The sequence below is a fragment of the Linepithema humile genome, chromosome 1, assembly GCF_040581485.1.
Source record: "Linepithema humile isolate Giens D197 chromosome 1, Lhum_UNIL_v1.0, whole genome shotgun sequence".
Taxonomy (NCBI): Eukaryota; Metazoa; Arthropoda; class Insecta; order Hymenoptera; family Formicidae; genus Linepithema; species Linepithema humile.
The window spans coordinates 303,000-315,903 of NC_090128.1; the positions used below are offsets into that span (position 1 = coordinate 303,000).

General features: G+C 27.4%; 2 protein-coding genes across 8 annotated transcripts; one reads left to right on the plus strand and one right to left on the minus strand.

Annotated features, from left to right (window-relative positions):
• Positions 1-19: 19 nt before the first annotated feature.
• Positions 20-9,799, minus strand: LOC105674392 (uncharacterized). 5 transcript variants are annotated; one of them, XM_012370651.2, is made up of 5 exons: positions 9,646-9,799; positions 8,625-8,711; positions 4,456-4,581; positions 4,062-4,154; positions 20-1,656 (listed from the first exon to the last, which is right to left on the minus strand). In XM_012370651.2, the coding sequence occupies exons 2-5, from the start codon at positions 8,704-8,706 to the stop codon at positions 959-961; spliced, it is 999 nt and encodes a 332-aa protein (XP_012226074.1). In that variant the 5' UTR covers positions 8,707-8,711; positions 9,646-9,799; the 3' UTR covers positions 20-958. The 5 variants fall into 5 exon arrangements, with proteins under 5 accessions (XP_012226074.1, XP_012226075.1, XP_012226073.1 ...); XM_012370652.2 differs by lacking the exon at positions 9,646-9,799 and adding an exon at positions 9,044-9,181; XM_012370650.2 differs by lacking the exon at positions 9,646-9,799 and adding an exon at positions 8,932-9,071.
• A 361-nt stretch (positions 9,800-10,160) lies between these two features.
• LOC105674391 (antichymotrypsin-2) lies at positions 10,161-12,803 on the plus strand. Of its 3 annotated transcripts, none has more exons than XM_067348336.1 (7): positions 10,161-10,901; positions 11,031-11,210; positions 11,277-11,484; positions 11,569-11,783; positions 11,846-12,025; positions 12,271-12,406; positions 12,468-12,803. In XM_067348336.1, exons 1-7 carry the CDS (start codon positions 10,824-10,826, stop codon positions 12,560-12,562), a joined length of 1,092 nt encoding a protein of 363 aa, XP_067204437.1. In that variant the 5' UTR covers positions 10,161-10,823; the 3' UTR covers positions 12,563-12,803. The 3 variants fall into 3 exon arrangements, with proteins under 3 accessions (XP_067204437.1, XP_067204435.1, XP_067204438.1); XM_067348334.1 differs by having other exon boundaries at positions 12,484-12,803; XM_067348337.1 differs by lacking the exon at positions 11,031-11,210 and having other exon boundaries at positions 12,484-12,803.
• The last annotated feature ends 101 nt before the right edge of the window (positions 12,804-12,904 follow it).

A 12,904-nucleotide genomic window follows, 5' to 3' on the forward strand; every position in this document is an offset into this window, starting at 1 on the left:
AGATTAATATTCCGTTAAATGTTGCATACTAAGTTTTATAATTATATTTTATCAACAACTAACGTTACACATATACAAGATAAGAATAATAATTTTTCTCCAAGATTATTTTAACATGCTTTAAAATCAAATTTGAATCATAATATAAATTAACTATGAACTAATATTTTCCAATTCAAGAAAAATTTACAAAATATATATAAGATATCTTAAATTACTGCACTCATTTCTGATCATAATAATTAATAATTAAAAAATAAAATATTAAAACGGATTAGTGATTTAATTCATAAGAACAAAAATTGTTAGATTTTTATAGTAGTCTAAAATAATTAAAAAATTATTCTAGAGAAATTACATAGTATTGAAAAATTACTTCAAAGACTATTTGTTAAGCAAAGGTTCCAGATCTCTTCAAAACTAAAATATTTTTATATAAATTATGAAAAACAATATAAACATTTTGCCTTTATTTATATGTTTTTAAAATATATTTATATATATTTATATATATTAGGTCTTGTATTTTAGTTGTGTATTCCTTTCTTTATATTATTTAATTATTTCCATATAGGTATGTGTGTGTGTACTCTTTTTATTTAAAATTTTTTTTAAAATTTATTTCAAAACAAATATAAAAGTAATTATTATGAAAGCCTAAGTCAAACGCTATCGTTATACGATTGCAAAATGTATTATTCGAAAATTATTTTCTTCGATTACTAAATTGGAAAATTATTGGAGCCCGTTTGCTACAAAAATGTTTAATGTCCAAAATTAAAATAATGTGATATTTTAACAGGAAGGTAATTAAATACTTTTAATATACATTATCCTATCTATCTTAATATATACCAAGTTATAGAATAAAAAAGTGCTATAATTTAGGATAATTTAAGACATTCTTACATAAATTTTGTAAAAAAATTGGATTCTTAGTACTGGATTTTAGTCACCTTTATGAATGTCTACCGGTGACGCGATCTACTATTGCTTGCGTCAGTACTCTTTCTGCTACATTTCGTGCGATATTTGTCAATTGTTCACGAAAACCAGGTTTCTTAGTAGTTGTCATATAATTCTGATTTTGATATCCTTGCGGATAATTTTGTGGATAACCATTTGAATTTCCTTGATTAGGAAGATGTTGATTACCATATGGATAATTTGAAGGATATCCTGAGTTTTGATTCGGATAGTTACCGCGATATGATGGATTTCCATCTGGATATGCAGATGTACGTGGATAACTTGGATAACCGGCGTTAACAGAGCTAGCACCAGTTCGGCCAACACTTCCTTCGTTATAAGGATTTCTGAAATTACCTGGATATCCTGAAGAACCACTATGTCCGTTCGGATATCCAGATCCTGTTGCAGGATTAGATGGATAACCGGAAGATCCACTCGAAGGATAACCAGAGGATCCACTGGAGGGATAGGCAGAGGATTGACTAGATGGATAACCAGAAGATCCGGAACTTGGGTATCCGTTACGACTGGGATATCCTAAACCAGATGGATATCCGGAAGATCCAGTCAGATACGATTGGCCGTTCAAGTTAGAAGTATCTGAGGATCCGCGAGGACGCGTTTCGGTTTCCGTTGGATAATTGCTCTGTTGTGTTGGAATTCTGGCCTGCATTTCGTCGTACTCTGTATACAATAATATTAATAAAAACAATAGCAACAATAACATTAATAGATTCAAAAATAAAAATAAAATAATTACACACACACACACACACAATGATTAATAATCGTTAATATATCTATTAACTACTAGTCAAAAGAGGAATATGCACGTAAAGCGGAGTGAGCGTAATATTGCAATGAGGCATAATTCAAAGTTAATAAATGAAACAGAATGAACAAAAACAATATGCACCATGCAATAAATATTGATGCATAAACAGGCACAGCGCTAAGTTGTTTCCAAAATCTAAAACAGCCTTATGTTATTCCAAAAGCATTATTTAGAAATCATACATATACAATATATTATTGTGGAATAAAAATATTTTTATATAAAAATATCAAACACTTTCTGTACTTGATGTCGGTATAATAGATTGGAGATAGGTAATATTGATAATTGCTAAAATGTTTTGTCACATATCAAACCATTTAGCAGGAATAACACATTATTTTCTTTAAAACATTCTTTAAAACTTATTTGTCGTCAGTGTGTGTATTCAGTTTATTACATAGTTAGTTTGGAATGCATGTCATGATACAGTTAAATAACAAGAAAAATATTATATATATATATATATACACACACGTTAAAACTACATTACCTGTGTTTGAGTTATATAAAAAAAACCTATATTAAAATTTATTAAAAATTTTTATTTAATAAATAGCTAGATTTGGATTAATAGAATTGGGAAGACAATGATAAATATAGCAATAACCATGATATAAATAAAACACAACATTTTTAATTAAATCGCCACAGTGTCATGACAGAAAGAAATAACCCAGAGAGTCCGATCAAAATTTTGGAGGCAACCATCGCGATTGATGCAGCATTCCTACGATATGAATTCTGGTTGTGTCCACGCTGATTCGGATTTTGTGGATAATTTGTGGGAGCCTGCGGAAATCCTGTGAACTGTGGATAACCTTGTCCCGGGACGGGCATTCTGTTTTGCGGATATGGTGGATATCCTAAGTCATGTTGACGACCAGGCTGATTGTTCGGTTGAGATGGATATCCATTTGCAGAGGAACCGATGTTGCTGGGATATGGCGGATATCCTAAATTGCTTCCGTGAAAAGACGGGTGATATTCATCGTTTTTACCAGGATCCATCGGTGGAGCGTTGGCATTCGCATATGGATTCTTATTATTTCCGTTCAGTTGTTCGCCATTCACGTAAGAAATACCGGCTGATTCATAGCCTGCAAGGATATTTACTTGCTTCGTGTTGTACATATTTTTAGCAAATTTATAATAGAATAGAATATTAAATTACACGTAACATTGTGCAAGATATAATAATGATTATAATAAGTCTCGAGTTTTATTTTTATTAAATAATTAAAATATTTATTAATTTTGCCACAAAAATTAAAATCGAGTAATTACGTAAAAATATTTTATTTTAAATTAGAGAACAGTAGAAAAATAATAGATTTTATAAACACTAGACTTCAGAAATTTTGATTATAATATCTCGATAAAATAATGGCTATAAAGAAACAATTAAATATACATAAAAATTATGTATTAGTCAAAATTTTGAAATTTTGAATTGTGCACCTAATATAGCAATTAAAAGTTGGAAAAACAAATTTTGTATAAAAGATTTTTTCAATAAATTAAAAAAATTTTTAATTAAAAATTCAAGATAAAATATGATTTAATCAACAAATTGTTATTAATGCTTAACTTAAATAATATGTAAATTTAAATTAAAATTTAAAAATATAAATTTTATTTTATATTTTATAAGATTAATATTTTTGTTAAAATTTAAAATTTGAATGTCAGTCAAATTTAAAAATATTAACTTATAAAAGTCAAGTTTGTTGAGAAATAGAATAATTTTATAAATTTGCTATACTAAAAATACTATATTGATTTTACAAATTTTAACTAGGTATTTAAATTCAGAGACTCCAAAAACTTATCGGTACCGTGTTTTGCGAAAATCATTACAAAAATAATGCACATATGCAATAATTTTTAAATTATTTCATATAATTAAATATATATATATATATATTAGTGTGCAGACAAAAGACAAAGGCTTTTCACAATAAATAAACATAAAACAGATGTATGTTTTCCCTTTATCTTTTCCAAAATCATGCCTTCTTCATTCAATTTTTGTACATGCTACGAAATATGCTAGCATAATGTGTGTGTGTGAAGATTTCCATAAATATGAACATTCTTTTATGAATATAAAAGTTGCACTTTTACGATCTTAAATTTACTTTACTTAGACAAAATTTTGTCTTGCATTTCATGCATTAATTGCGTTTGCATGCTCGCAATGTTGTGTTCCAAGTATTATATGCCAAAAATATAAAAGATTATAAAAACTTACCTAATCCTGTAGATTTTCTCACGCATTTTGGTGCACCATTTTCGCTTTTACAATATTCGTTTTGTCCGCAAACCGTAGTAGTACAGCTTACATCTAAACATAGTTTTAAAAAATTAATATAACGTTAAGTATTTTGTAAAAGATAAACGTTTTTTCTAAAAAAAAAATCCATTTTCACTAATATATGTGCATGTGCGTGCGTAAATTGCGTGAAATTGCCTTTTTTTCAATGAAAATCAAGCAAAATTAATTTTGCAAGTATTTTGCGTACACGGTGTGTATATATGTATAATAAAACAGTATTAATCAAAAAGTGAATAGTTCCATGAATATTTTACAAGATATTTTACAAAAATTCTAAATTGATAAAATCAGTTTCTATATTATTATTTACCGCTTATCCTTTTACAGGTTGGATATCGTCCGCATTGATCTGAATGTGATCCGTAACAAGGATCCTCAGCCATAACGCATGTTTCATCACTACGACAGCCAATGTCCTTACAAGTCCTTCCATACTCTAAAAATAAAAATAAGAAAAATATTTTTAATATATTACATATTTTATTATATTATTAAACAATTACACCATGCGATGTAGAATGTTTAGAAATTAAAAAAAGGAAAATAATTTGATTTTTTATACATATGTTCATTTTAAAATCCAATTTTTCAGAATTTGATTTTTACGTGTCTTGGATAAAAGTTATGTGCTTCAAAGCGTGAAAGAATCAATATTTTGAAAACTATGATCAAATCTGATCAAAATCAATCTCTAATATACTCTATGTGTATAAAAAAACTAATAGAAAAAAAGATTACAATTACAAACTAACAGAAACGTTTTACAATTAGCCAATTTTTGAGTTCTTTTTAGTTTGATAAAATTGTAATAGTGATCACGCGTAAACAACGTGCGGCAATCAATGCGTATAAATTTTTGTTTTGACCTTTCAGCTAAAAGATAAAATCTAAAAATAAAATATTACTTCAATGTTAGTGTCCTTCTTTTAATCCATTAACACCTTAATATTTGGCATATTATTATGGTTACCCAGATAGCACATGATATTCTCAGTATATTCTATAAATGTACGAATGTACGGAGAATATACAAGAATATTTTCACAATATTCTTAGAATATCTGAAATATGATATCCTTTTTGAGATACACTAAGAATATGCTCAGAATATCTGAAATATAATTTTCATTTTTGGATATACTGAAAATATGCTTAGAATATCCAAAATATGATTTCCGCCTTTAGATATACTGAGAATATGCTCAGAATATCCGAAGTATAATTTCTGTTTTCAGATATTGTGAGAATATGCTCAGCATATCTAACATATAATATTCAATTTTTGTAGTATTCCTACAGATGGCGGTATGACTGCTATAATCTAGCACAGAGTTGGGAAGTAACGCGTTACTTGTAACGCCGTTACCGTTACAATTACTTTTTTTCGATAACTGTAACGGTAACGGCGTTACAAATTTTTTTTGTAACGAAAAAAGTAACTTTGTTACATTTTTCGGTAACGAGTAACGAATTTAACAGTTACTTTTATCGTTACATTTTTCAAATTTACTCTATATATCTACAAATTTATAGAAAAACTAACAATAAGAAAACTTTTTAATTTATACAAATAATATTAAGATTTTGCTCTTCCTTATTAAAATAATAATCGTGAAAACAACAAGCTAATGGAGCAGGAGCCGGATAGAATTGCTCAAAAGTTCATTTTATTAAAGAATTATTACAAACGTTTCGGCCTAAGGGATGTGGCCATCTTCAGTGTAAAATTGACAAAAATGATGTAGTCGTAAGTAGAGAAACGTTGATAAGATAATTAAGCTAGAAATGCTCTCGAACAATGATTATGATTTTGGTAAAACATCCTGTTAATGTAAAACGAAACACGAGTTAGAAGCGTTATCAAAGCCCAAAATTAAAAAAATTTTTGTGTATAAATACCTCTGATAATACGGTTTGTACATTTTGTTGCATAGTCTTATTAAAGTGTGTAAAGTGTGTAAAGCCAAGGACCATCTAACTTGCAATTAGAAAAAACAAACAAGATTTAAGAAATTAGTCGAAAATTATCTAAAATTATCTAAAATTAATCTTGTTTGTTTTTTTTAATTGCAAATTAAATGGTCCTTGGCTTTACACATTATTAATAAAACTAGCAACGAAATGTACAAACCGTATTATCAGAAATATTTATACATATAAATTTTTTCAATTTTGGGCTTTGATAACGCTCCTAACTCGTGTTTCGTTTTACATTAACAGGATGTTTTACCAAAATCATAATCATTGTTCGAGAGCATTTCTAGCTTAACTATCTTATCAACGTTTCTCTACTTACGACTACATCATTTTTGTCAATTTTACACTGAAGATGGCCATATCCCTTAGGCCGAAACGTTTGTAATAATTCTTTAATAAAATGAACTTTTGAGCAATTCTATCCGGCTCCTGCTCTATTAGCTTGTTGTTTTCACAATTTTTAATTTATATTTACAGCATCTAAGAATTTTTAAGAAAGCTTGTTTACAACTTTATTTAAAAAATTTTTCTTATTTAAAATATCTTATTATCAAAATTATTTTACTTTTATTATATATTATTAAAATTATTACACTTTATATTAATAGCAATATCATTATTAAAATTATATCATTTTTGTTACTTTAATAAAAAATAACGTTTAAAAATTTTTTATGTTTACTGTAAATTTGTGGTGTTTAATTTAATCTTGTATTAGAAAAATTGTGCATAAAATTTGTATTATATATAAAAAAAAGTAATGGAAATTGTAACGATTCGTTACTTTTTGAGTAACGATAACGATAACGAGTTCCTTTTTAAAATTGATAACGAGTAGCGATAACGAGTTACTTTTTAAAAAAAAGAACGGTAACGGTAACGAGTTACTTTTATAAAGTAACTTTCCCAACCTTGATCTAGCATTCAATAAATTGTTAGATTACAACCTATTCTAAGTGTATCCACGTGAAAAGATCGTGTGAGAAGATTAAAATTGTATTAATACAATATTAATACGAGTGTTATGTATCACACAATTGTGTTTAATTGACGGTATTTATATAAACGGTAAGTAATGTCAAGAAATGTCTTAATTATATATATTTCAATTTCATAATGAAACCTAACCTAACCTGAAAGCATAACTTAAGTTATGCTAATTAGCCTAAATATTGCAATTATAATTCAAATCTTTATAAATATATTTCAGCATTATTGGATTACAAAACATTCAGTTAATGGCCACATGCAATTATTTATTTACGTACACTTTTGATATTAAGTATACCATTGAAAGAATATTAATCGAGACTGTAATTACAGATGTGGTGAGATGTAAATACCAAAAATGTACTAAAGAAGAATTTTCGGCGCCTATTAAAACTTGGTTGGCTCACGCTAAAGAGAGAATCCAAAAAAATTCAAAATAAGATATATATACTTACTTTTTAAAAATAAAATAAAAAAATATAATATAAAAAAATATAAAATAAACTGTAACTAATAAATAAAAAAAAAAAAAAAAAAATTATATATATATATATATATTTATATATATATATTGCTATCAAATAATATATTGCAAAAAAAAAAAATATATGTATTATTTCCTTTAAATTTTATTCAATCATTTAAAAAAGTACTTAACCTAAAAAAATAACTTAAAATATTATAGTTTAAAATTATGTTCTTTTGGTATGGTATGATATCAATGGTTTAATTCCAATACCCCGTAACTGAAAAATCCAAATTTTACAGGAGATGTTTTATTTATTATTTTTTTAATCAATTGATAAATATTAAATTTAGAAAACGTTTTCTAAATTTAATACTTATCAATTAATTTAAAAAAATAAAAAAATAAAACATCTATAAAATTTTAATTTTTTGTTAGGGTGTATTTGAATTAAATCGTCGACATACTGGGTATATATTGAGAATATTCAGAATATATACTGAAAATGTACAGAAAATATACTGAGAATATTCAAAAGATATACTAAGAATGTATAGAAAATATACTTAGAATATTCAGAAGATATACTGAGGATGTACAGAGAATATACTGAAAATATTAAAAAAGCGGACATTTGAATATACTGAAAATATACTCAGAATATCTTAGATATCCTACGAATGTTCTCAGTATATCTGAAAAATATGGTTCAATATTCTGAGAATATCCTCAGAATATCATTGTGCTATCTGGGTAACGATGAGTCACGATAAGAATATAATTGAAATCTTAATGATAATTATTTCAAATTTTTTAAATTCTCAAATTTTTATATACATATGTTAAATTAAATTAAATGTAATTTTAATTATGTTTTTATGTTTAATAATTTTCTCTTTCTTATTCATATTTCTATTTTTTTATTAATTAATAAAAAAATTATTTTTTTTTAATTTTATTAATTTTTATAATAAAAAAAATTGAATTGATTTTTGATATGCAATAGATAACAATTTTTTTTGCGCGCGCGTGTGTGCATTACTTACTAGAGTAAGATGTCGCATCCGGTATAATGGCAATTGTTACGAGGATCCCGAAAAAAATACCGAACGTAGTGTGTGAGAACATATTGTCTGAAAACAAAATAAATTTTATAAAATATAATAAAATCTATAATAAATTATCGACAGAAACATTGTGGCTAAGATATATTTTTCATTAGTCTTTCTCTTTATTACAGATTCAGTCTTTTCTAGTTAAAAAATCTGTAGTTACAGATGTATGTGCAATGGGCAATCAAATTCTTTCTCAGAATTTCTTAAAAATTCAATAAATACATTGAGAAATATATACCAGGCATTCTCAACAAGTAAGAGAGCTTTGCAGATCAAGAAATCTTGTTGTCTATTTTTTTTTATAGCTATCTATTTAGTTCACAAACATCATAAAATTGATTGATTATTGCCTCGTTTTTTCCGATTTTCCTTATACGCGGAAAATTTTATGAGTTGAAACGTCGCACTTCGCACTATTTCCACACCATTTTTGACCTTAGATCGAATGTGACGTCAATCATCCGAAGGAGACTCATTCCACATACACATTCAAGTATACCTCACATATCACATCATTGCAGCGATCTTTTCACTCACTATTCCAGAACCAAATCACGAAAAACCAGAAATTAATATAAAATATTTTTATCTACTTTTACTTAAAAAGCCATACTAATTACAAAGTTATTTTTTTTTATACATTTTGCACAAAGAGAGATATTAAAAATATTTAACTACATTAATGTTTTTGACTTGTGTCAATGTTCTCCACCATATAATTAATAACATTTTGCAATAAACATCTTTACAATATACATAATATATAAAAATTATTTATTTACTACTATCAGAAACGAATATATTTTGCAATTTCGGCCACATTTGTACACAAACTTTCTCAAAGATAGACTTTATTATTTATATCGATACGAAATTCACAGTGATATATGTCGTTAACATTTTTTATAGAGTTTGTGATAGAATAAAAATGACATTATTTGTTATTGCTCACCTCTTTGATCCTACACTCTTTATGCGTCTGATATATTGTCATTAGCAGCAGTCAGTAGTTGCTGCGTTACTGAAATATACATGAAGTCACGACCATCTCAGCAGGATAGAACTCGGATATACTGGTAAATTGGAGCGAGAGAGGGAAAGCGATAAAACAATGAGTGTGAAAAAGATACTAAAAAGAAAGGTCAAACGAACAGAGTAGGGATAAATGTTCGAATTTTAATTATGCCTCTAGTAATTCACATAGATTTAATGATGTCATTAATCGCTCCTTGACAGATATCTTTTTAGTTGTTGACACGAGTCTATTACAGCTCAGCGATGGTAGAAATAAAACGCTGTTCTCGATTGTGTAAAATCCGTGTCTTATTTCTAGGTTATCGCGTTGCATGCCCCAACATGCTCCTACATGCTCCAATCTATAGTATACGTAACGTAATACTATAGATTGGAGTGTATTGGAGCGAGTAGGAGCATGTTGAAGGATTGCGACACGACAAACCTTCTATCATCATTGGTACAGCTCACACACATAACCTCAGTGCTCTTAAAGTATATCTAGCAAACTTGCATGCACTAACGCATAAGCATATGCATTGGATTGGTATAGTATAAGGAATTGGATTGGTCCATTTCCTTATACCTATGCTTAAGCGCCTATAGAAGTTTGCTTGAAATACTTTTAGGCAGACTACTTTTTTCGCGCACGCGGCCTGCATAAGAACGTTGCATTCTGTCATTGCTGCACATAACCTATACCTGTACCACTATACTGCAAAAAGAGAAATTTAAACAGAAAGCTGGATCTTGTTTAGGGCTAGAAAAATTAAAAATTCGTTATCCATACAATATTTGGGAAGGATTAAAAATATTAGATTTTAAGTCACTGAAGAAGTGCCTACCTCGAGCTAATAGGCACAAAGACATAGTTAATATAGTTAAATAGATTAGTGGAATCACAGAATCAAAAACAAAATAAAAAACCTAACACATACCAGATTAAAGGCACATTAAATACTAGACAGAAAAAAAGAGAGAAATTTAAGAGAAAAGTTGTACATTATCAAAAGTTATTCTTGATCTAAAACAGTAGTTTTTATTCTCATAAAATATATTTCTTTTACCATTTGTGATTGTTATCACAGTAATACGTTGACAGTATTTTCTCAAAACATGTCATCGAGTGAACAACAAAATGTTTTTAAAAATGTGTCTACAGCTTGCAATAATTTTGCAATTCCATTGTACAGGGTATGTCATCAATGCATTCATATTTAATATTTTAAATAAGAATTTCATATTTTATATTGTAAGAATAAACTTAAATATTTTATAAGTTTTAAGTTTTCTCAGACTTGTAATTTATATTTTTTATTACAGAATTTAGTAACAAATATTGACAACAATATTATAACTTCTCCATTAAGCTTATATATGATATTATCCTTACTTTTTAATGGCTCTGGAGGGAGCACATTGAATGAATTGAAGTCTGTTCTTTATTATGATAATGCAATATTTTCAAACAATGAGTTTGAGTCACTGATTTATTTGTTAAAGGTAAAATAATAAAACCGAATATATATTTGTTTCTGAAAGTATTATACAGATTTAAAAATATTACAGAACATTAAAGGTACTGACTTGCGTATAGCAAATGCGATGTATATTCAAGATGGATTTCAATTAATGGCTGATTTTCTATCGACATACACAAATGTCTTTCAATCTATTTCAAGAATAAACTTTGAAAATATCGCATATTCAGTAGAAACTATTAATACATGGGTTCAAGAAGCAACAAATAATAAAATATCTAACATTATTTCTTCGGGTATACATATTGTTTTTTAATTAATGATTAAATGTAGATTAAAATTATATGAAAAAAATTTGAATAATTAAATATCTTAAATAGATAATATTGATGAAGACACAAAGATTGTGTTAGTAAATGCTATTTACTTTAAAAGTAAATGGTTGGATATGTTTGATGAAAAAGATACAACAAAACGCAATTTTTATATTTCCGAAACGGAAACAAATCTTGTTCCGATAATGTTTAAAAAATCGAATTATGTTTATGGTGAAATACCAGCTTGGCATACAAAATTCATTGAAATCCCATACTCGGTAAGTAGATACTTACTGAAAAATTTTCAAACATAAAACTTGATTGCGGAATAACTTTACAGAATCAAGATTTTGTAATGACAATATTATTACCAAACAAAGAGACAGACCTGCAGACTTTGGAAAAAAATTTTAACTGGGAAACATTAGCAAACGCACCAAAATCTATCGATAGAATTGAATTATATTTACCTCGGTTTAAGTTTGAAATTGCTATAAATATGGAAGATGTTCTACGTAAGGTAAGCAATTGACGAAATACGTTTTGAGCCTAATAGTAAACCGTTGAGCGATGCACAAACGCGAAGCATTAGTGGTCATCACTAATAATAGAGAAAAAAAACTTTTACAGATAAAACATTAGTAGATATTGGTAATACATTAGTAGAATTTTAATCAATTGGTTTATTTTGTTTTAAACAAATCGAAAGACAATACAAAAGAAAAAATTTAAATAAATTCCGGAAACTAACATTCGCATTTGTAGATTGGTCTAAATACAATATTCGAAGATAGTGCGGATTTTACACATCTTTCGAGTATTCCTCTGAAAGTAAGTCACGTGGTACAAAAAATTTTCATAGAAGTTAATGAAGAAGGTTCAGAAGCTGCTGCTGCTACAGGTAATTTATTTATTTATAAATAATTGAAGATTGGACCAATACTAGAAATATGATGACAAAGAATGTATTGATTGTAGCTACAGGATTCAGAACGAAAAGGAGTGCAGTTTTACCGATGACGTTTGTGGTGGATCGTCCGTTTCTATTTGTGATTGAACATAAACCAAGCAAATTACTGTTATTTTTGGGAAGTGTACGAAAGATAGAGTCTACTCATGAGAAAGATGAATTATAATTCTATTATAATTAAAAATTGTCAAACTACCATGCTGTATATCTAAAATTAATATCATATTAAAAAAAAAACTAATATATTCTTAATGATACTTTTAACATTATGAAACAGTTGTGTTTTGTTACGAACAATAAAAATCTATTTTATACGTCTTGTACGAAATGTTTAATTCTTTAACTTTGCACTGCCTATACTCGAATTAGACTCTTGGTGCCTTTTTTCGGCTGAAAATAGTCGTTCGGCAATGAAACGCAATTCCTGAG